At 40.8% G+C, this 25,713-nt stretch overlaps 1 protein-coding gene across 1 annotated transcript in view; it reads right to left on the bottom strand.

Moving 5' to 3' along the window:
• The window catches only part of BMPR2 (bone morphogenetic protein receptor type 2), a 174,736-nt gene that overhangs the window by 5,193 nt on the left and 143,830 nt on the right, over positions 1-25,713 (bottom strand). Inside the window, exons 4-11 of the mRNA XM_065413053.1 lie at positions 20,412-20,522; positions 19,838-19,929; positions 13,537-13,767; positions 9,409-9,523; positions 6,863-7,023; positions 5,078-5,225; positions 3,999-4,135; positions 320-492 (exon numbers count right to left, since the gene is read on the bottom strand). Of these exons, the coding sequence (XP_065269125.1) occupies positions 320-492; positions 3,999-4,135; positions 5,078-5,225; positions 6,863-7,023; positions 9,409-9,523; positions 13,537-13,767; positions 19,838-19,929; positions 20,412-20,522 (1,168 nt within the window). The remainder of the gene's footprint in view (positions 1-319; positions 493-3,998; positions 4,136-5,077; positions 5,226-6,862; positions 7,024-9,408; positions 9,524-13,536; positions 13,768-19,837; positions 19,930-20,411; positions 20,523-25,713) is intronic.

Raw genomic sequence — 25,713 nt, 5'->3', positions numbered from 1 at the left:
CAGGTAGCTATATAACTCAGTCAGAAAGTCTGATCTTCTCTCTCCAAAATACAGTTGTGTACATCATAGGTGTATTGAATTTGTGGGAATTTGGGGACCCAAAGCTACAAGGAATCAGTTAGTTGTGAATTCACACAGTAAGTTAGTGAAAAATCGACACAAAACTAGGCAAAGTCCATATACACACTAGCTCACACATGTTCATATAAATATGCCAGTTCCCAAGAATACTCAGCTACTGTTAACATTCTAATCTCACTCCCAGGGTTATCTGTGTACTGAGGACACCTGACTAACACCAGACTACTTCACTTCTTACCGCTCATTCTGCATGGCAGTAGACATAGGATTGACTGTTGGGCTGACTGATTTGTTCCTCTCCCAAATCATCATGAGTTCAGCCATCCTCTCTTCAGCACACTGGGCTGTCAGTCGAGCTTCAGCATCTTGGTCCCAACAATCTTCGATTGTCTCTTTAAGGGACCTCACAGCCTGTAAGAGAAACTTTGTGTAAAATTATTCTCCTTTTTATGTTGTGTTTTTAATCTACTTTCTTATGATTTATAGTGATCTGAATAAAGTGAAATACTGACTTTTAGCCATAAGCTGGTGTACATTTTAATGAGAGAATGAAGGTAAAAATGCACAAATCTGTTCATTTAAAGTTAGTTTACACAAGAGAGTGAGCATTTACATGATGCTATAATCCTAATACCCTTTATAATATATTACATTAAAAAAAAAAACCATGGTCAAGCATTCAAAAGTCAAGAAATGCCAGAATTATGGTTGCCTGTGCAACCTTCCTTCTGGCTCTGGTGCATATGGATTATGATAGTCTTTAATTACATGATCACATACTTTTTTTTTCAATTGAGGCCCTGCCTCATTCAGTATATGCATAGTACTCAGGAATACCATCGTTTTTATCCTCATCATTCAATTGACAGTCCCTGCTTTATTTTGCTGGACACACAATTAATGCAAGAGTACTTATTTCCTCCTGGTCTCTTCCAGACTGCTCATCATTATAGGATCGGAGTACCTCACAAACATTAATGAATTTCTCTTCACTGAGAGAGAAGAAAGTGTTGTTATCCCCATTTTACAGATGGCGAAATGCAGAGAGAGACTTTCCTGAGGCAATTCCATGGGTCAATGGCAGAGGCACGTGAGACTCTGAACATTCCTCCAGACCATGCTGCCATGCTCCACACATAGAGGTGTGCAGCATGCACAGCCGCAGTTACAAGTGCTCCACACTTCTACTTCCCCAGGGTCATAAGTGGGGCACAGAGGAAATGAGAACAACCTTAATGGCTACCTGCTAACATTTTGACTTAAGGCTTAAATTTTCAAAAGAGCCTGTGTTTTTTAGGAGCCTAGGACCCATTTTCAAAACTGACCTCAGTACTTCAGAGCCTCTTTTGAAAATGGGATTTACGTGTTTTTGAAAATTTTAATCTAAATTTCATGTTCAGTGTCATGCACAAAAACAGTGGCAGAGATAGACCTGAGCTCTCCTGTGACAGTCACCTGCTTTAACCACAAGACCATCCTCTTTCTTCCTGTATTTCCCTTGCTGAGCCATTAACACACCTTCCACTTCTAGAGCAAATGAAGCAGGGAATCTACAGACTGTTTCATTCACTACACCACCCTGATTATTCCCCAGAGCACCATCCAGTGCACCAAATGAGACGGGGCCCTATGGAAAAAATAGAACGTGATCATCTAATTAGAGATTGTATCATAATTCGAGTTCAGCAAAAAAAATTCTGCAAATAGTAAATCTGCCAAAAAATGCATTATGTGCAACTGTAACTGTCACATATCATGCATCATTGGTGGGATTTGAACCCTGAAACTTTTGCGCAGAACACAAGGCAGTTATTCCCATGGGGTGGGGTGGTAAAGATGGACCCAGCATATGTCCCCAGCGGTCTAAGGAGTGGTCAAGAGGAGCCCAGCCCTCTCTTCCCATTCCTCCCAGGAGGTAGGGAGAGCTCTTTCCCCAACTGGTGCCCCTAGAGTGGGGAAATGGGCCAGTGGGACCATGTTTTAGGTCTGGAGGACGTGGGGGAAATTACTAGAAAAAGCCTAGACCAGCTCTCTCCCCCACCCCTCCGAGAGATGTTGTCTGTTCCTAGTGCTCCTACTGAAGTGTGTGCACTGCTACTGATGATTATTTTGTAAGCAGCATAGGCCCAGCCTTAGATTAGAACGTACATTTTCAGTTATTATTTTGGAATGTTGCCAAAATCTTGGTGACAACACAAGAAAAATGGTAGTCACCTAAATATAGGGGCTACCAGTCCACCCTATAATAATCCTAATAGTTCTATAGTTCAGCATAATTAGCATTTAAAATGCAAATCTGTAAAATAACACAACCCAAGCTGAGCATCAATAGGGTATGTCTGCACTGCAATAACACACCGGTGGCTGGCCCCATGTCAGCTGACTTGGCTTGTGGGGCTCAGGCTATGGAGCTATAAAATTGCAATGCAGACATTCGGGCTGGGCCTGGAGGCCAGGCTCTGGGACCCTCCCCCACCCTGAGATCCCAGCGCCCTGCCTCTAGCCTGGACCCAAACAGCTACACTGCAGTTTTATAGCCCCATAGCCCAAGCCTCACAAGCCTAAGTCAGCTGACACGGGCAGACGCAGGTATTTTACTGCAGTGCAGACATACCCAAAGAGTCCAATCAACATTGTGAACTGGACTAGCTACAACTGTGCCAAACTTGGTTCTTCCAAAGCTGTATTTACCAGCAATATAACATCAGTGCTGTAGTGAGAATAGTTACAACATGGTTTTCTTGAACAACATGGATGAACCTGTGCGACCGTTTCTAGGTCGTTTCACTTTTTCAAAAACGTCACAATGTCTTGCAATAACATTACTCCGGTAGACTGTGCCCATATCTGAAATGGGTTAAGACATGCTGACACGTGCTAGAGCAGCTATGGCCTTAGGTTCCCTATCACCTGCAGGGCGCAGATTGTTACACGTTGACTACCAAAGTGTCTGATGGTTCAAGAAGACAAATTTCAGCCATTGAAACAATACAACTAGAAAATCACTTTTATTAAAAGCCAAATATTTAGTCCATTTATTTTTTTTACCCACAATTTCTCTCACTTCTTTGACTATTTTTATATTTATTGTGAAATAAATATGTAAATCATCATACTTTGCATTTTCTACCTTTAATAAACAGCCTAAAGATCACCCCCAATTTACAGAGATTATTTTAACTCAATTACTAAGTAGGGAGTAGTGTGCAACAGATATTCTCAGTGCTGTATGGACTCAGTGGAACAGACAAAAGTTGGGAAATTTTTCTCATCTCCTAACCAGAAAACTGCCTTATTTATATTTTTTGAGAATATAAATTTTTCAAATGAATATCAAATTAATAAGCAACATGATATTTCTAAAATTTGGTAATATTTATTAAATGATCAGTGAAAGCTGTAGGCTCTGCAAATGCTGAAGAATATATACATCTTGGCAAAAGAAGATATAATTTAAGAAAGTACTCAGCTTTACAATCCTTATGTTGCTTAGCTTCAATAGCAAATACGATGTAATTTTTACTAGCTAAAATTTTGGGGCATTCTTAGTTTATACAATTTCCAGATATGGAATGTCTTGATATTTCTGCCTTGTTTACGTTGAGGAAATTTGGGCATTTGGCATATAATAATATTAATAATAAATATAATGTACTTTTGCACCTATAATACCTAAAAATCCAGTGGTAATTACAGTATTTCTCTTTTAAAACCCCTAGTTTTAATCTGAACTGTTTTATAACAATGAATTCTTTTAAATTGAATTCAGTATTTTAAAAAGTCCAGCCTGGAGCAGCTCTAGAACGTTAAATATTAATGTCAAGTAGAAGAAAAATGGATTCAACATTTGGCTTTGAAAAGTGAGAGCATGACTTAGCTGGCTCAAGCAAATGCTTCTTTTTAACTTTCTATCTCACCAGGCTGTTCTCTTTCCAAGCTTCTGGGAATTTTGGTCGTTGCTTCTCCCTAGATACCAGTACTTGCATATCTTCAAAAGTGGGATGGTTTCCAACTTCTGTCTGGAACGCCATCTGGTACTCTGGCACCGACTCCCCTGTTGGGAAAGAAAAACAAACAAACAAAAACCCCATAATGAAATCACAGCTGTAAAAAAAAGAACAGGGAATCAAGAACTTTTACATGGGAGGAGGTGGCATGGAGGTTGCTCCCTATGACGTTTTTTTCCCTTTCCCTTAAAACACAAATTTTAAATTAACAAAATGTAGTTGAGTTAGTTAAATATGAACAAGTCATTGTTTAGAATTGCCTTGGGAGGCACTCAAAACTTTGCCCAATTGATGGGTGCACTGGCAACTGGCCAGGAACCTGTGGGACACATCTAATTTGTATGAAACAAAACAGATTGTATGTAACATGGGAGGGAGGCACAATCAGACTATAGGTCCCAGCATGCAATGTACAGCTGTTCCGCTATAGATGGAATACTACATGCCAGCACCTGTTAAATCCACAGGATGCACCTCAGTAATAAATACAAGGGTGGCTGTGGGCTGCATTCCCATGGGTTCCACTTTACCTGCCCATTTCCCCTTCTACCATATTACAGGCACTGAGTGAGTTTTCAGGGGATACTGGTATCGAAAGAGTTTAGCATGAAATGCTAAAGGAGTAGCTGTGAAGATCCACATTGAACCATCGCAACTTTCCATGCACACTAGAATGGGCTGTTTGAGAGAAACATGGGATGCTACATCAATTCAACAGGCTGCATGTACTGATGGTTAACAGGGCAAATGAACTAAACAAGGACATGTGTTTCATCCATGTCCATTGTATTACAACTGAGTACACTGTACTAATTCCAATAAAATCCTTAACACTAGATGGCACTGAGATAATGGTGAAAAACAGTTAAGAAAAATCTATTCTGTAACACAAGTCTAATGGATTGTATTTTTAAAATGTTAGAACACAAATTTGGTTTCTGATCCATATTTTTTATTAACTTCATTATTTCAGTCAATTCTTTAGTTACCCGGGAAGAGGTCTGTGCATCTCATGAAGATCTCCCAGTAGATAAGGCCTAGTGCATACATATCTACTTGTTTCAGAGCAGATTCACAGTCCCTCAAGTTCACTGCTCCTTCTAGCACTTCAGGAGCCATATAGCGGATTGTACCAACCTGTAGGAACAAACAGTTGCACTCTTAACTCACAAGGTAAAGCCTACATTTGACTCAGTTTATTATAGATCCTATTTATTATTCTTACCCTACCTTGTGTTTCCTTCTATCATTTAGAAGAAAAAGCAGTTACTTCCATTATGTATATCCTTGGACTCTAGCCTCTTATCACCAGCCTAGTCATAATAAAACCTTTCCTGCGCTATGTTGCTTCTGTTGTACTTATCAAATACATGCAAAATAAATGATTATATCCCTTGTATTGTGTCCTCATATTCAAGAGGACACAGTGGAAAGCCTTTGATAGAGGAATGATAATTTCACAAATAACTTCACTTTATAGCAGAGTATTTTACGATAACAGGAGAGGACCTACTGGGGAAAATAATTCATCTTCTTCACCTAGGAATGTTGGCAGGGCCTCCCCTTATTTCCTGCAGGTTCAGGGAACATTGACAACTGTATGCCTACTCGTATGTCTATCTCCACACATATTTACTCTCACTGGGGAATAGGTAGCAAGGTCAGACCAGCCCTTCTTCGTTACCCATTGGATAGTGTTAGGTTCCACTTATGCTTGCCCTTTAAAAAGTGGTAACTTATTCTCTCTCTGCTTCTTTCTTCAGTTAGGCATTGAGTTCTGTATTTCTAGAAAATTAACATCTAAGCACTAAGCATTATTTATTTATAGTATATTATTATTATTATTGCTGAATTCCAAGGGAATTAGATTAACACAGTTGAACACACATTGAGAAGTGAGACTTCACTGTAAGGGAATTCAAAGTCCACTGAAATGGACTGAAGCATTCTGGGACTTTCACTCTTCTTCACTTAAAGCAGTGCTTCACTATAATTGAGTTTCCTATATTCAGATTCCACTGTATTCATGCTTCTATAAGTTACAGAAAGAAGCAGGTTCTTAAACATCCTTGCATGGGCCATCACCCCTCAATCTCCACAATCTGACCATATAATGATGTTCAGGGGATGATGGAAGGGTCTAAATGGCTTGTAGAAAGCTGGAAGTGGGACATGGAGACTTTATTTCTATGCCACTGCTTCAAATCCAGTTCAGGGTTGGTCATGACAAAAGATTATTACCATCTGAAGGTTGTTTGGGGCCTATATGAAATGAACTGGCAATCTCAATACAAGACCTAAAGACTGTGTATCCACACCACAACAAACCCCATTGCAATTGCACCTATGTTTACAGATCTCAGCAGAGAGACAAAGGATTAAATTGGTATGGAGAGTCAATTACTCTCTGGGACCTAGCAGTGGTCTCTCCAAGTTTGGACCAAGGGGCTTTGGTGGGAAAATGTGCACTGCCACTGACCTGTCAGACCTATTCTATTGAAAGAGGACTTCCAACTCCAGGGCTGTCTATATGTCCTCTTTCAAAAACACTACATTTGTTTTAAAATGTTTTATTAAAAGGGCCAAAGAATCACATCGCCCCAATGCTATAACCCACTCTTTTCAATATCTTCCCTTCATAGAAATTGTGCAACCACTGCATTTACCCTATGACTTGAGGAGCAAGTATTTCAAGATTGCTTCCAAATTCATTTTTCTCTTGCTAGATACCATTTACAAATGCCCATCATTGTGTTTTCTTAATTCATGCTCACCTCACTAATGGCTGCATTGTCCTCCTCGCCCGGACGTACCAGTCGATTTCCAGTTAATCTCATGGATAATCCAAAATCACTAATTACACATGTTCCATCATTCTTCACCAATACATTACGGCTGTTCAAGTCGCGATGGGAAATTGCAGGTTTATAATGGTCTATTTGGATAGATGGAAGTGTTCATTATTACTTGAGTAGCTCTTTTGCCTGGCAAAAGAGGAACCAAATTGTGTTTGCTTGTTTTTTATAGAACTTTTTTTTTTTTTTTTTTTAAGGCCACTAACAATTTTCCTTGCTTACAGCGACCACTGCAACACGCTCTATTAACTACTGAAACACTGACAGGTGTTCATGATATTTTGCTATTTATATGCAATGCATTATTATATTACATGTGTCTGACGAAGTGGGTATTCACCCACGAAAGCTTATGCTCCAATACTTCTGTTAGTCAATAAGGTGCCACAGGACTCTTTGTCATTATTATATAATTGTGATGCATGGATCTAATAATAGTCAACAAGCTTCTTTTGATTCCAATAGATAGTTCAGCATTTTTTGGCAGTGTAGCTATAGTGTATTTAAGCATGGATCCACTGTCGCTGATCTAATGGCCAGTCCAAATGAGATCACCATATTCATAGAGTCCTCATTTAAAAGAAAGCACCAGCAATTCACTATAATTAGCTTGGTGTCTGTGCAGAAATTGGACAGATGGGGGCACTTATATCAGTATACGTCTCACACTTATTCCAATGCTTGAATGCACTACAGTACTACTGAAATGGATCTCAGTTGCCCCACAGGAGAACCTCAGATTCCTCTTAAATTTACTACTCCAGTTGGACAACTGAACACACATTGGGTAAGTCTACACTGCAGTTAGACACCCATGGTGGCTTGGGCCATCAGGCTTGGACTCGTGGGCCTTGAGCTAAAGAGTTATTTAATTGCAGTGTAGAGGTTTCAGATCAGGCTGTAGCCCAAACTCCGGGACCCTCCCACCTTGTAGGGTTCTAGAGCCTGGGCTCCAGCCAAAGCCTGAACATCTACCTTGCAATTAAACAGCCCCTTAGCCTTAGGCCCACGAGCCCAAGTCAGCTGGCACGGGCCAGCCAGAGGTTTTTTAATTGCAGTATAGATGTTTTTAGCAAATTTTTGTAGATTTCACTATAAATTGTATAATATGGCTGAACAAATTAAATGTAAACCTTTCTGGAAAGGTTTATTACAGAGGCTTGGTAATGCTTTTATCATAAAATATTGTGACTATAATCTTAACAAGAATTCTTAAATTACTACTGCTAGACAGTGGAACAGTTTATATCCATTATTTGAATCAAGACTTGTTTACTACAACAGCCAAGACTATAGAGGTGATTTTTGTTATGATCTGATGTTCATAGAACCACAGGAGTTTCTTAAACACTGCGAGCTCCTTTCTGGCTTTTACAAATCGGTCTATTGCTCTATCTCTATGGTGGTGGAAGGCTTACACAATTATAGCTGCTTACGGAGAGACCTGGATGTACATTTAAAAATGATTAAATTAAGGTGGTGGCTGCAGTTTCACTAGCATACACGAATACCAAGTATGGTAGCACCAGCCTAGTATTTAGATAGCTATTTTCCTTTATTTTTCACTGTCTTAGCAAATATCAATACTTAGTTTTATGTAACCTTGCTTTTAATCTAAAATTCAGCACCCTCTCAAATTCTACTAGTTACTGGTGAACGGATCTTTCCACAGCTTTTTATCTTTTCTATTTGTAACAAAAAGGCTAATACCTCACTGCCTGCCAATACTCTGTAATTTTTTACATCACACATCTCAGAATATGTCTAGTATGTAATCACGATACTTTAGTTCCCAAAATGTTAAATGAAGCATGCAAGCACAGAAGAAAAAGGCTTATATCAGTATGTTGTCCTATCTAGTGCTGTAATAAAGCATTAAAGTATATAGGTGATGTCATTTATACACCAAAAAGATATGATCTTTGTCCTGAAATAAAAAATGAAATAGTATGAAAAATAAAACTACAATAAAACAGAAGATTTAAATATTTTCCTTCCATATACGTCATACCCACTCTTTTTTAAATCACACACACTACTTCAGGGACCTATAGCTGAACTGCACAACATATCAGAACACTTCATCCATTTTCTTTCATTAACATACTGTACGTTAAATTCTTTAGGTCTTTAGTAATCTGTTGCTATGATACAGCAGCATTGTGCAATTCTGCTTCTTGCTTGCCTGTTTATAGGATTCTGTAGTATCTCATTCCACATTTTCATAAAAGTGTCTACAGATCTACATCATGGTCCTGGAGTACTCAGGAGATCAGAATGTACTACAGGAAGCTCTGTGTAGTCTGTATTTTGAAACATCATCTGCTCACATGAATTAATTTCTCAAACCATACATTTTCTCTTCGCTACTAACATTAAAAACAAAACAACAACCCCCCGCCCCCAACTACTAGCTGGTACCATCCCAGTTATTGTGGTGTAAACATGTCCCTTCCTGACCATACCTCCTCGAGGTAACTCTGTGTGAAGGTATGCCAGGCCCCTGGTTACCGAATGTGCCAAACGACAGGAGCTCACCCAATCACTGGTGTGAAGACTCAAATACTTGCACAAAGAACCCTAGAGAAAGAATAAAAACAGTGCATTGAAATTTTATCATGTTGAATAACCAAGTCAAAACCTTTTCAAAGGTCCACATCACACGCAGTACTCCCTAACACCCTGATCCTGAAATTGCTCATCAGTCTACCTGCATGCTATCAGTTGCTGGATCAGGGCCCAAGTTTACCTTTATCAGTGTTTGTTGCTGCTATTGGTTTTTTGGTTTAGTCAGAAAATGAAAGTAGGTAAACCAAGAGAGTGCATTTACTTTTTGCAGCTGTTATAATATTCTGAAATTCCTGATGAACAGTGCCTGAACAAAGGTAATTGAAGAAACTATGTTCAGTACAAAATGGTGGACTTTGAATGATATCAGGATTTTGTTCATAATAAGAGGTTTACTAACTTATCTCCCTGGTATTTTCCCAGTCCCAGCAGATTTAGGCTTGGTCTTCACTACCAATTGATGTTAGTATAACTATGGCACTCGGGGTGTGCAAAATCCACCCCCCTAGCAACGCGTTCACACCAACCAAACTTGTAGTGTCGACAGCACTACTTAGCCAGGAGGGCTTGTGCCGTTGACATAGTTACTTGAGAGGTGGAATATATACGTTGACGTAGACAGCGTCTTCACTAAGCGCTATAAGTGTAGACAAGCCCTCAGTCAGTCAACAAACATTGCAGGGATAGAAACAGGAACATCATGATCCCCTTTCCCACTGAGAGAAGTTAAACAAGGAAATAGAGCTCCTGACAAAGCTGTGGAGGAACCCATCTGAAAGAGAAACTGAATGCTGTCATTTTGGGAATTGAAAAGATTCTAGATAGCTCTTATTTTCAAAAAGTGTCAGAGGAAAAACTCTAGTCTCTTCTATCTGGAAGATGCAAGATTCCCAGTAAAATAAGAGCCAGATCCTGCCAATCTTTACTCCCACAAGCACTCCTTTATGCAAGTAGTCTTACTAACATTACAGTCCATTAAACCTCCCCTTCCCCCCAAAGCCCAGCCACAGGGCACCCCCCAGCCCAGACACTCATACCCTCTGCCCCCTCCCTGAGCCCAGCTATGGGGTGCTCCCCCAGGCCCGACACCTGCACCCCCCCCCCCCGAGCCCAGCCACAGGGCACATCCCCAGGCCAGACACCCACATCTCCTATCCCCAGAGTCCAGGTGCGGGGCATGCCCCAGCCCAGACAGCCACATCCCCTATCCCCAGACCTCAGCTGTGGGGTACCCCCCAGTCCAGACACGTGCAGCCCTTCCTCTTAGAGCCCAGGGATCCAGAGGGAGAAACAGCCTGATGCCGAGTCCTGGGCTTGTACGGAGTTTCCTGCACACTGCCACCTTCCTTCAGGACATGCTGGGAAATGCAGCTGCTGGGAACCTTCCAGCTTCCCCTCCTCCCAGCAGTGTCTTATATTTGCAAGCTAGGGAGCTGGTCTCTGCTGGGTCCAATGTCCCCTAGTGGCAGCCAGCAGCTCTGCAGCCCCAGTTATGTGGGGGGAAAGGAAATTCTGTGCAGAACATTAATTCTGCACAAATTCTGCATTGCACAGTGGTGCAGAATTCCCCCAGGGGTAGTATATGCATTACAATACAGTGCTTATTTACATGATTGCATACTATGTTTGCCTATAAGACCCGCTTCATTTCATACTCAGGTATATAAATAGCACAATGGCAAAAGCATATTTTTTCCACTGTCTTCATATTTGAAAATTAGCTGAACTAGTTTTACTTGATCTTTCAAGAACAATTTTTTCTCTCTCTCAGGTTAAGACCAAGTGTGGAAAATTTCAACCAGAAAATTAAGTTTTGGAAAGTGATTTGTAACAAAAAGGCTAGTACCTCACTGCCTGACAATACTCTGTAAACTTTTACATCACACACCTCGGAATCTCTCTGATATACAATCACAACACTTTTTTTGCTCGTGTAAACCACTGCACCTGAGGTCTGCATGTGACTGAGCTTTTCCTGTGGGAGTTCTTGGTTTGTTGAGGTCTCTCTGCTTACACATCCATCTATCACTGCTACTGCTTTTGCAGAGGCATTTTCAGTTTTAATCACTGTTAACTAAGACATTCTTTATAGCATTCAATTTTAATCACTGGCACCTAGGACACTGTCTCCTTTATAAGTTATAGAGTAGCAGCCGTGTTAGTGTGTATCCGCAAAAATAACAGGAGTACGGCTGCTACTCTGAAACCTGTCATTATGCAAGGCACTGCATTTAGCCGTATGGAGTGGAAATCCATCAACTTCATGAAAAAACTCGTACAGATACAGACAGACATCATCTTCCTTTCCAAATGCAAGCAGATGGACATCATACCAAAAGGACTAAAGGTAAAAAATCCATTACAATCTACATATCACACAGACTATGCTGAGAGACTGTGTCACACACTCTCAAAGAAACTGCGAAACCACCTGATCAGCATCCTATACAACAAACAGGGAAAGATTAAGAATGAGCTCTCAAAACTGGATACTCTCATAAGAAACCAACCTTCCACACAAACTTCCTCATGGATAGACTTTACAAAAACTAGACAAGCCATTTACAAGACAAACTTTGCCTCTCTACAAAGGAAAATTTGTTAGTCTCTAAGGTGCCACAAGTACTCCTGTTATTTTTTATAAGTTATGCCACATTGTTTGGCTTTTAAAATATTTTATATAGCTTTTATATTATTGTATTCATTTTTAATTCTCACTTAAAGTGTGTGTGTATGTATGTATATATATAGTAGCTTAAAATATCTTGGATGGGAAGCATTTATATATAAGAAATAAATTATTACTATTGATTAAAATAATTGCCCTTGGATATTCCATTCCTGTTTGAACACTGATGCTCTCCACCCATTTTCACCCCAAAGACTCATCCCACAATCCTCATCCTTCTGGATAGTAGAGAATATAGTATTAGTAGCTCAGTTACACAAGGACAAATCTCATTTTTAAAAGTTATCCGATTGCCTGAATATATTAACTATTTTATATATTAAAACCAACAAGAACCAAATAAATAATTCTGAAATAAAAATTAAAGCTTGTGTTTGTTATATATATTTCACATACACTTCAATTATTTTATAATAATTATTTCATCATCAATATATGTAATATTAGTTATGATGTATGCACACAGCCCCAATGATGAAATTCAGCCAGTTCTGGTATGAGGCCAGCAAATCAACCAGAACAAAGCATACTACACAACATTTTGGCGAAGTGTATGAAGAAAATTATTCCCATCAGTCTCACTTCCTGCCTATCTTTTTTAAACAAATATACCATGGGGTCATTAATGTCCACATGGAGCAACCAGACACATCCTTAGTTTTTAAGATCTCATGTGAAAGATTACTCTCCACCTCCCACCCCCATAACACACACCCCATAAGTTGCATAGAACTCAGTTTATTTGCTGTGGGAAAATTAAGGTGAGGTGATTCAGTATTTCTTGCCTGGCCTCAGGCCCCTTTGACATACACTGGTCCTTTATGACTTTGCTCTTCTAGCCTCCTAGTTCAACTCCAGCTATTCTCAAATCCTTATGTCATATTCCTATCTCCTCCAACTCAGAGAGTATAGCAGAAGTGATATCTGCTTAGGGCCTCTGTGCCCTCCCCAGCAGTCTCATATCAGTCCTCAGGGGCTTCTAATCCTGTTCCTTGAATAGCTTTCTGCCAGTCTGCTGCTGGTGCAAAGTGGTTCTCAGCCTCTCTGGCAGCAACCCCCTTCTGCCTCGGCTGCAGTTTCTTATGTCAACTGTTGCTGATCAACCAATTGGCCACAGCTGAGTGGGTAGCTAGCTACTCACTCCTTAATCCCTTAGGCTGGGTCTACACGATCACTTATTTCAGTATAACTTACACTGCTCCGGGGTGTGAATAAGACCCCTCCTGAGCAACGTAAGTTATACCGACCTAAGCACCAGTGTGGACAGTACTACATCCTCTCTATTTTACTATTCTTAGGTATAAACAAACCAATTTATTTTCTATGAAGTACTTACATTGGGATAATATTCCATCACCAACAAATATTCCATACGTCCATCTGCAGTGAATCGCTCATCTCCCACAATGAAGCGGGCAATATTGTCATGCTCCATCAGTGGGACTCTGTAAATGTTCCTCTCGTTGATAAAGTTCTGGCGGTTAGCAAAGGAAAATACTTTTGCAGCCACTGGACGCTCATCTAGGGAACCTTTATACACTGCTCCATATCGCCCCCGGCCAATCAGCTGTAAAAAGTTAAAAGTAGTCATTACATTGATTAAAATAGTAATGATCAAGAAAGGTTTTCACACTGCAAAATAGAATGGATATGTATAGCTATGGGCCACATTTTAAATTTCACTATCATATACTCAACATGTATTACCAAATAGAGTGTCAGCATTCAAGAAATACATTTTCATAAAACCGAGGTTCAGATTTGCATGAAATAAATGTATACACATGCTAAAATTTGATAATGGCATAGCACTATACTTCCACAAGGAATTACTCATTATGTACAGGCAAAGAAATATACATGTGTGCACACATTTTTGGAATACAGACCTCTGACTCCAGTTTAAAAAGTTTGTTTTTAAAACTGTTACTGCCCCATGAGGGAAAGAGCAGGGTTCCAAGTAAACTATGAAGTTTTGAACACTGTATTGAATTTGGTTCTCAGAGAAGACAGATCCTACAGCTGCATTTCTGTGACCCTAAAAGTGTCCCAAACCCAGAAGGCAAGGGACTCTCTGGTATCTAGCACTGAGTTTCAGCTGGCTTGACCAGCCCAGTACCCCAACTCACTGTTGTCATAATCTGTATCTAAAAGGTGTCATATAAGGTATTGGATGCGAACAGGTGACACACTGGTGATTAATATCATTGTGAAATGTACACATTAACACTATATATAAAATTACACATAGTCTGTAAACCAACCATGCAGGTCAAACAGATTTTTTTCTAGCCAAAGAAATGTGGGTCTGCCTGCTTGAGTGTGTCTTTCATGTTATTCAAGCCAGGTATGGCCAAAAGATAATGGGTATCGGAGATTGCAGGAAGATCATTTGCATTGTAAAAACAACCATAAACGGGGAAGAAGCCAGCATAGCATCTACACCAGACAGCGTGACTTTTACATCCAGCAGGGGAAAGGAACTTTATTAGGGGATACTCTTCAGAAAAATGCATTTCAAAGGTTGACTGGACTATAAAGAGGGGGGAGCGAACCCCTAAATCATCCTTCATCTGAGGAGTCAAAGAAACTAACTGCTTTGAGCTCTGGCCAAAGAACAGGTTTGCCATGCTGGAAGAATGACTGTGGTGAGAAAAACTTCTTTGAACAAAAGACTAGTTTGAAGTTGAGTTTTAGTCTTAGAAGCATCTTTTTACTTTTGTTTGTAACCATTTCTATCCTTATTCCTTATACTTGGTATCACTTAAACATATGTCCTTTTGTTAATAAACTGGTTTTACTTTTACCATAAACCAAGTCAGTGCTCTGATGGAAGGGAAGGGTGTGTTAACCCTCTAGTCAAGTTAATAAGATGCTGTGTTCTGTGTCTTTAAAGGGGGCAGTGAACGTAAGATTTTCTAGGTCCTACAGTCAGAGGGGCTGTGCACTGGAGAAAAGATGTCTCTGGGACCTCAGGAACTGATTATAACCTGCTAAGCAAGGTTTGGATTGGCAAAGTCCTGAAAAGAGTTTGCGGGTGTGTCAGGGAGCTAACACATAGCTTAGCGGCAGCAAAGCTCTCACTTGCTGAGGCTAAGGGGTAATACGGTGGCTCATGGTTCCAAGAACCGCAGCACAGTGTCACGATTTACAACTGTGGTTCTACTTTGAGTAGTTACATTGTAAAAATGGCATTGTAGAATTCCATGTTTACTGTGTCTCACTTATTTTCACAGACAGCTTGCTAAAAGTTTGGAAATTAAAAATAAAATGATCCATTTCCAAATGCCAGCTGCAAAGTCAGCCTGAGTCAAGCCGGGTTCCTTCCTTTTCCCACATCACCACCTGTGATGATAATGTTGCAGCACCAATTATGCACTCAGTTACATCCAGACATCCCATTATCTTCAAATGATGCCCTCAGTTACACTTGTGCAGTCTCATAAGCCTTCAGCGAGAGTTGCACAGGTGTAACTGAGGGCATCATTAGCACTGCAATATATTTATTAAGATGCATGAGAAGAAAAGAAGCAAGTCTGGCTCTCAGAGCCCAAGGAGAGTTTGCATCTAGCAGTTAAAAAAAACCATCTTTTTATTTCTAAATTGAACAATCTTGATATGAAATTAGCGAGACACAATTATAGGGTACTACTAAAAATAAATATTCACCTTTTAGGGTAGAATACTTTTAAAATGTTATTTAAATTTTTGTTTCAAAACCAAGCAATTTAAAACATTTCTATGTTTGAAATTGTTTTTTAAATCCCAAATAGAGTTTTTAAAGCAGCCATTGGGACACAGACCTTCAAAAGGAACAAATAAAAAATGGTGGCTGCAAGACAATCTGCTGGCATTTCATAGTTTTTGTATAGAAGATCCTGAAGGAGCTGCAGATCCTACACTGCAATGCATCACGAAAATGTCACTACTGCACAACCACACTGACACACTGTAGTGAATATATTGTACTGTACAACCATAATGCAACGTTGTCCAAAAGTCTATACGACATTCCAGTGCAACCATAGGCAAAACCAGACTTAATTTATACGTTTGGAGCATAGAGAAATGGAATAAACTCATTTATTCAGCATATTTTTTTAAAAACACAGCACAGATAAAACCCATATATTTTCTGTACTGCTAACTAATTTTCTTACCATCTAATATTTTGTAAAGTAAATGTTTTTTTAGCTCATGCATGACCAATCAACCTCATTGGTCACAGTTAACTGTAGTATGTATCCTCCTTTAGCGAGTTTATGAGCACTAGGTAATCTTACTTGTTGTATGTATTGCAAACCCAAAAAACAAAAGCAATGAGTTAAGGATGCTGTCTCAACCTCTCCTTGCTTTTAGTGGTTTGCATATCACCCTTAAAGACATATATACTTTCAGCTTGTTTAGGTTCTATATTTGCCCTGATTTAAAACTGTTATAATCTATTGAGGAAAGTCAAGAAAATCTAACTTCCACCTTTGCAACCTCCACTTTTCCATAACTCCCTCCCAGTTCTGACCCAAAATATAACCCGGTTCCAGCATAATTCCCAGTGCCTTAAACCAGTTCGGCTCCACAATAGCCCCCTAGCAAAGTTGGGGGACAAGAGATCACCCAACCCCCAGCAGGAGTGAGTCACTCTTCTCTCAATTTATGAGAGCTGATGAAGCCTGATCAAAAGAGTGCTGACATTCAGTCAAAACCTGAACATCACAATCATGAGTAATAAACAGAGTCACATCATTTACGTGCAGACTCGCTGGGGTACAAGCTCAAACAGGGAGAGAAAGGCCAGAAAGGTGCTTTCGCAACACCAGAACAGAGGCTTGATAGAAAGAGCATACAATATCTCAGACAGGGAACAACCCCGTCTGATTCCCCTACAGCAGTGGTGGGCAACCTGCGGCCAGCACGCAGCCCGTCAGGGTAATCTGCTGGCGGGCCGCGAGACAGTGTTTACATTGACCATCCGCAGGCACAGCCTCCCGCAGCTCCCTGTTGCCGCGGTTTGCCGTTCGCGGCCAATGGGAGCCGTGGGAAGTGGCAGCCAGCATGTCCCTTCAGCCCACGCTGCTTCCCACAGCTCCCATTGGCCAGAAACGGCAGCCACTGGGAGCTGCGGGCAGCCGTGCCTGGGGACGGTCAATGTAAACAAACTGTCTCCCGGCCCGTCAGCGGATTACCCTGACAGGCTGTGTGCAAGCCGCGGGTTGCCCACCACTGCCCTACAGACTGGAAAGGGGGTACTCAAAACACTATTCATCTTAAGAAGAAGATGATATATATATATATATATATCATTATACACTACAGCAACTGAATGCAGAGGACAAACCTGGGCTCAAAACCAAACGCACAAAGGATGCGAAACAAATATCTATGATCTACATGATCAAAAGCCTTTTCTTGGTCAAGGAAAATCAACCCAATATGCAAATCAAAGATTTTTGAGGCTGAAATTACCTCCCACATTAGGAAAAGGTTATCAAAAACGGACCTGTAGGAATGCAATAGGTCTGAGCAGGGTGCATGACTGAACCAGTCATGTTCAGTCTATTTGCCAAGGCATTTGAAAAAAGGTTATATTCAGGGCAAAGCGGGGACACAGGTCTCCAATTCTTCACCTCCCCAAGGTCCCCATTCCTAGGCAACAGGAAGAACCACTCGATGACAACTGAGTGGATGTTCTCTCTGATGCCCCCCTGAAAAACCTGAAGCAAGTCAGGCCCAAGAAGGGTCCAAGAGGCCTTATAAAACTCAATAGGCAAATCATCAATACCTTGTCCCTGCCTTAAAGCAAAGTCATTTAGGGCAGAAGTCAATTCTGAGAGTGTCAGATCCTGTTCAAGTTAGTCCACATCCAGTGCTGAGATCCTAAGAAGATCCTAAAGAAACCGCCAAGTCTCAGATGGACATACAGGCTCTGTGGCATACAGATCTGAGAAAAAACAGCAAAGTTCCTAATCCCATCCTTCATCTTCTAATGCTATGAAGTGTCTTGTTGATAGTGTTGGTTTATTATTTTTTGGGGAAAGGATAAACTTCTCCCTGGGACAATGAGTGAGTTCTATCGAATATCCTTCCCTCATTATCTCAAGCACTCATTTTCTGAGATGGTCCACTCCCAGAAGAAGGCACTTTTCATGACAGCTGAAGCCTTGCAGGTAAAACAACTAACATTCAGTCAAAACCTGAACATCACAATCATGAGTAATAAACAGAGTCACATCATTTACGTGGAGACTCGCTGGGGTACAAGCTCAAACAGGCACTTTTCATGACAGCTGAAGCCTTGCAGGTAAAACAACTTGTGGGAAGGGGGGATGCTTTGCAGCCTTCTCAACCACCTCAGCACTGACGTTGCCTACATGATGGCTCAGAGCAGGAATTTCTTCCCTCCTGGTTCCCACCAACCTTGCCTTCCCAAGAGATTCAGGAGACTCCAGTGAAACCTTCCTGTTTGCTCTGCAAACTGTACGAACAGGAGTCCCATGACTAATGGAGAAGCCATGGGGACTTGAAAACATGTCACTGACTCTGACCTGGTCTGGTCTTAGTGAAGGAAGCTTCCATAAAGTCAGCTCAACTCTCTTGGCACAGACCTTGCCCAAACTCCAACTTGGAGCTGGTTTCACTGTGGCCTGCTCAGCTTTCTTAGAGATGACCTTGCCTACATGCCATCAGAAGCCAGACTTCCCTGCAGCCAACTGCAGTGTCTCAGCAGGGACATGGATGCTGAGTTCCTGTGGCCTGCTGTCACTCTCTGCCATTTCTGGGACATGGGGAAGAGGAGCAGTGATGCTGTCCTTCAAACCCTCCTCAGTGCCCAATTTTTTTAAGTTTAACAGTTTTGAGGTGGAAAAACCTCTAAGTCAATGAAGACACAGAGACACTTTGTTAATCTTTTATACATCCTCTGAAAGTTCTGATACAAAGGGAGACCTGGGAGTCAGCTGTTTGTGCCACCCAGAGGCAGAGAATTTTGGAGAGTTATTCCGATTCCTACGCCCAGGCCCAGAGAAAAGATCTGGACTGCCTCAAGTTGCCATTGACATGGGGAACACCTCACTGTGCAGACTATTTGACATGAAGGAAATTGAGAAAACATGCAGCACCCCACTATTATTGAAATATACTACTGCAATCCACAGTAAATTCTATACCTACAGTAATGTTACTACAATGTTTCAGACTATTACTATAAGGTATTGTACTTCTAAATATTTTTTAACATGGTTATCAATGTCAAATAGAAAAAGCATTTTTGATGTGACATTGAAATACAATACGGGCAAGTACCCCTTACTGCTCTTCAGTAGTTAATGCTCTTCTAAAAGAAGAGCACATTCTGACTAATATCAATGATACTGGTGAGTAAAGAGAGAAGGTAAAATAATGTCTTTGGCTTCTGGTATTTCTGAGGTAACCTCTATTTGTTTAGTGATTTTGTTTATGTTTTTTACCACAGTTCACAAAAGATGTAACCAGGACAATACAAAAGTGGGAAAATATAGCACATTTATTACATATATCTGTTTCTTAAATATTACAACAATATCTGGCAGGTAATTTGATCACAGGTGGAGCAAACAATGAAGAGTAAATAAAGAGGCAGAAATTCTGAGTGGCATACTTACCTCTAGCAATTTTAGATTATCCAGGTCTAGTGAAGGCTCTGATGCTGCTGCCTCCATCATGTTCATACTGTGTAGACCTTGCTTACGGTCCCCTGCAGATACAGGAACCAAGTTCTGATAGTTAAGATTTTATGCAAAAATACATATGAGAATGGTTACAGAACTATTCTGGGACTTGACAGCAACAGTGGCTGTTACGGTGAAGGACATGCCAAGCCAGGAGTAACACTGCAAACCCTTCTCCCCCGAGCTAGTAAAACTAAGATGGGAAGAGTAGGTGGTAGGGAAGGTGATGGCTACTTGCTACACAACTATTCTTTCGTGCGTGACACAGAATCCCACTGGTGCTGGCCTTAGAGAAGACTGATGGCTCCACTCCAGCTATTTGTTAAGCAGAGGATTCATGGAAGAAAAATAGAACCCAGATTGAAAACATGTAGGAGTCCTTATAAATTTCTATGGGCCATTAAGAAATATATTTAAAGGGGTGGGAATAGAGGGAGGTAAGGGAATTATAATTGTGAAGAACAGTCAAAAGAAGAATATGAAAAAAGAAAAGCTCATCAAATTCTACCTGCAAGCATCCTATATCCAAAGAATATAGCAGCAATCAAAACAGCTAATACAGAGACTGAGGCCAAGGCAATAACAATAGTCTCATCTCGGTGAAAAGAATTAGATGAATCTGAAAGAAATGAGAAAGAGTATGTCATTTTTTTTTAATGTACATTAGAAAGATTCAGAACCATACAACAGACAAAGTAACAGAAATGAGAAACAAATCATGCTGAATGGATTACACTATATGTCCCTAATTTATTTTTACCTTTAAAATTTAAGGAGGAGAGAACAGTTGACTAGCTAAACATGGCTGAGAACATTACCTCTGCAGCATCACCAGGGCCTTCCTTGCCTGTATGGCGAGTGAGACACCAAAACTGGAAACTAAAATATGGTAACGTACAGAACAACCACACAAGGTTGATTGTTAAAAATACAAATTGGAGGGCTGGGCCAATGTTATGAATGACAAAAGCTGTAACAAGTTCATTATACTACTAGAAAATGCTATAGTAGTGTAATGTTCAGGACTTCTTCTAAAAGGGTCATTCGGTTATGTTGATTTAATGAACTTGGCATATACATTCACCAGAAGGTTCCTCTATCCTCATATGATTTCTACTTCTAACTCACTTGTTTTCCTCTCATCCCTCATTTCTCTAGGTTTTGAAACCCATAAACTGTACAAGGACTATATCTGAAATCAAGACATCTTAATATAATTACAATCCTTAGTTTTCTTTAATGAATAATAATCTTTCAGAAATACATTGCAGCATGAAATCTAGGAAAGCAATCAGTAGCTGAAATTAAAACAATTTAGATTCAAAGGTTGATGGTATCTCCCAAAGCCCTGAATTGATGCCTGGTCTCTCTAAATGCACCCACTCAGATGTCAAGCCTCATGATTTTATCTATCCTGAGGTGGAATTTTGCTATTCTCCCACTCATAGACCAGGCCTTGGGCTATCATACCCTGTGTATCAACAGTGCTGCTGGGTCAGACTTGAGTCAGTGGCATTGCAACCTGGCACGTGGGGTTACAGTGCTACTCACATTTGGCCTGCCACTCACTAAAACCTGGCCCAGCTGACTCTCTGTGTTGCTGTGACCTCGCACATGAGATCACAACACCCAGACCCAGGCCCATCCCCACAGAACAGGAGCCACCAGTGCTGGGTATGGGGAGGGCTCGCTCTCCTACCACCTCACCCCCAGGGACTCCCTTCCACACCAGACCCATGACCCAGCTAGGATCTTCACTGGCACAAAGAAAGGAAATACTGGAAGTTTATGATAAACTCTGAATGGGGCAGCCCTAGGCACTGGAAAATCCAGCAAACAAGATGTCACAGGGACCTTAATGGCTGTTGGCCTTGGAAATGATATTTAGAGTGTGTATACACCACTGTTTGCAAGGCCCTATAAAACCTTCAGTCAGGGCCGTCCTTAGGTATACACAGCATACGCGGCTGTGTAGAGCACCCAAAATTTGGGGCACCATTTCCCTCGCTGGCTGTGGCTGGAATCCTCTCTTCTCCGGCTCCTCCCCTGCGCTGGGCCAGTGGGCTTCTCCCCAACCTCAACCCCACGCCCTCCCTCACTCGCTCCTCAGCTGGCTGGCTGAGGGCCCTAGCCCCGGGAAGCCCAGAGCGGCCCGGCCCACCAACGCCCAGAGCAAAGTCCCTCCCTGGACCCTGCCTGCCTGTGCCGCTAGGTCTCTGGTGGGGGACGGGCCAGGGCAAGGACAGGAGGAGTGAAACTTCCATGTGAGTCAGGTGGGTGGTGGGTAGGGAAGAGCTGGGCCGAGCCGGGGAGGGAGGAAGGGAGGAACTTAAAGTGCACTTCCCTAACTATATCTAGCTAACACACACACACAGTCTCTCTCTCACACAGATCAGTTCTCACACCCACATAGATTCTGCCTCTCACAAGTCACAGTCCCCCAACACACAGTCACAAACTCTCTCTCTCTCTCTCACACACACACACACGAAACATTACAAAAAAAAACTATGAGGAAGTGAATAATTCTGTATTTAGAGCAGGATGTGAATAATATGCAGTAAATAGGGCCTGGGGTAGAACTTTGAATGACGAGGATAAAATGGAACACTAAATAGCTGTTCATTTAGTGAGCACCATCCATGCTGTACATTGAACGAGGCAAGGGTCCTATAGAAAAAATAATATGTGATCATGTAATTAAAGACTATCAATGCATACACAGAAGGGGCCCAATTAAGGCTAAATAGGCAACCTTAAAAGTGGTGTTTCCTTACCTTTGAGTGCTTGACTTTGCAATCATAACATTCGTTTAATGTAGCTTTTTGTATGTAATATATATAAACAAGTAGACAATGTAGAATAGTTGTGCAAATCTGTATTATATACATCATATCATTCTATTTCAGAAGTAATATATGATCAAATAATTAAAGACTGTATTGTAATGCATATTTTTATATACATTAAACAACTTTCCACTAGTCCTCTATGTTGCCCATTAAAGCTCAAGTGCTCTTGTGCATATATGGTCTGCTTTGTACTTTATACAGTAAATGATTAACTGATTATGTTTTTCTGGCATACAAAGAACATGAGACAGTGCTAGAAGATACTACATATATGTATGTATGTTGTAGATAAACACTTTATGATAATGCGTTACTTGAGAAATAGTTGTGATTATTTAAATAAAGACTGTATTGTAATGAATAAACACAAGGGGGCAGGAGTTCACATAAGGTTGTATGTGCAACCTTAACCAGGGGCCTCTGTAGTCCATGATCTTTTGTCTGTAATATTTAGTGAAATTAACTCTTGCCATATAATTGTACTCCAAATGTAAGCTCTCATTTAAAACACTAATGAAGTTTCCAACCTTTAAATATGCAAGGAAAACAGTAAAATGTGAACTAATACAAATAAATAATAAGAAGAAGAAATATACAAACAGGACAATGTTGTCTTCCTAATTCTTCAGACAACCTAACAATAGTTCAAGAAGAGGTGTTCTGCTCAATGAGCTGCTAACATCAAACATGAAACACTAAATTTACTACGGCCATGATCCTATACAGCAGGGGTCAGCAACCGTCGGCACGCGGCCCATCAGGGTAATCCGCTGGCGGGCCGCGAGACATTTTATTTACATTGACTGTCCGGAGGCACGGCCCCCCGCAGGTCCCAGCGGCCATGGTTCACCCCGTTCCCGGAGAACGGGAGCTGCGGGAATCAGCGGCTAGCACTGCAGCCCACTGCTTCCCGCATCTCCCACTGGCCAGGAATGGCGAACCGTGGCCACTGGGAGCTGCGGGGGGCCGTGCCTCCAGACGGTCAACGTAAACAAAATGTCTCGCGACCCAACAGTGGATTACCCTGATGGGCCGCATGCTGAAGGTTGCCGACCCCTGCCATACAGAGTCACACTTTTAATTCTGTGCAGTGAGTAACCCCGCTAATTTAACCAGGATTACTCAAAACATATAAAGTTAAACATACATGTAAGTTTTTCATAATCAAGACATAGTAAGTAACACAAAGGATAGGGTAGTGATAATATTCATTTTAACATTTAAATAAACAAAAAATTCCATCTTAAAATTTGCACAAAGCTTCCACAGAATTTCTAGTCTCATGCACCAGAGTGTTGCAGAAACGAAAGCGGCTTTGCTGCAGAATACAGGTCCACCTTGCGTCAGAGTACATGGGGCCTTATTATTATTTGTATTCCTATAGCACCAAGGAGCCCTAGTCATGGACCAGGACTTCATTGTGCTAGCCACAGAACAAAATGACAGTCTTGGACCTTAATTTTGCTGTATTCACTTCTGAATTCTTAACAGTGCAGCCTGAGGCCTGATTCTTCAAAATATTGCGTGTAGGCAGACCTTTACAACCTATGTGGACTCCTATCAAAGTACACGGGACTTCACGTGGGCCTAAGGTACTGCCCAGGCAGATTGCTTTGAAGGATCAGGGTCTTAAAGCTCTCAGTAAAGTTTCTCTGTTGTGACAGGTTTAAAATATTCATTTTGAAACTGTTATTGCAGGGTTTTTTGTTTTGATGATTTTAAGTAAGGAATCTGAATGACACTGGAGATGAGATCACACAAATATAGAGAAGATCCTGAAGTTCAAAGAATGAACTTAATACAAAACAGAACTACAGAATATGTGCGCAATGTGGCCTTCAGCTGCGGAGAACTGAACACAATGCTGCAAAGATGTAGCTTTTTCAAGTAGGCAAAAAGGACCTTGCAAGTATAATTAATTCTAGCTGCTTCTAAAATTATTTCCTTTCACAGTGGCCTTGCAGGGCTTTTATGACACAGTGCTTGGCTTCCAGCTCTCTGAACAGATACATAATATTATCAACTGTTTCCAAGAGCTCAAGTATTTCAGCTGTCATTCTAAATTTTAATCTCACACTGATTGGTTTATCACAAAATGGTCTGTATGATCTAATTCCCAGTATCAGTCTCCTCACTAAAAACGGCAGTTAAAACATTTATTATTTATACTCTAAAATATTTGAAACTATTTTGATCCACTTGACCCCTCAGGAAACCACACTAAAATATAAACACAAAAAAAGACTAAATTCAGCAAGCATAGAATCATAGAAATGTAGGGCTTGAAGGGACCTCAAGAGATCAACTAGTCCATTCCCCTGCACCAAGGCAGGGCCAAGTATAATTAGACCAGTCTGGACAGGTGTTTGTCTAACTGTTCTTAAAATCCTCTAGTGATGGGGATCCCACAATCTCCCTTGGTAATCTATTCCAGTGCTTAACTATCCTTACAGTTAGAAAGTTTCCCCCCCCCCCCAAATATTTAACCTAAATCTTCCTTGCTACAAATTAAGCCCATTACTTCTAATTCTATCTTCAGTGGACATGGAGATCAATTGATCACTGTGCTCTTTATAAACTGCCCTTAACCAACTGAAGACTTATCAGGTGCCACTCCCAGTCTTCTTTTCTCAAGACTAAACTTGCCCAGTTTTTTTAACCTTACCTAATAGGTCAGGTTTTCTAAACCTTTTATCATTTTTGTTGCTCTCCTCTGGACTCTCCTCAATTTGTCCACATCTTTCTTAAAGTGTGGAGCCCAAACTGGATACAGTACTCCAGCTGAGTCCTCACCAGTGCTGAGTAGAGTGGAACAATTACCTCCTGTGTCTTGCATATGACACTCCTGTTAATGCACCCCAGAATAATATTAGCCTTATGTGTAGCATATAAATGATGAGTAAGGCTAAGATTTTGTCAGATATTTTTAGTAAAAGTCAGGGACAGGTCACGGACAAT

The sequence above is a fragment of the Emys orbicularis genome, chromosome 11 (genome assembly GCF_028017835.1).
Source record: "Emys orbicularis isolate rEmyOrb1 chromosome 11, rEmyOrb1.hap1, whole genome shotgun sequence".
Lineage (NCBI taxonomy): Eukaryota > Metazoa > Chordata > Testudines > Emydidae > Emys > Emys orbicularis.
This window is presented reverse-complemented; position numbering and strand designations above follow the sequence as displayed.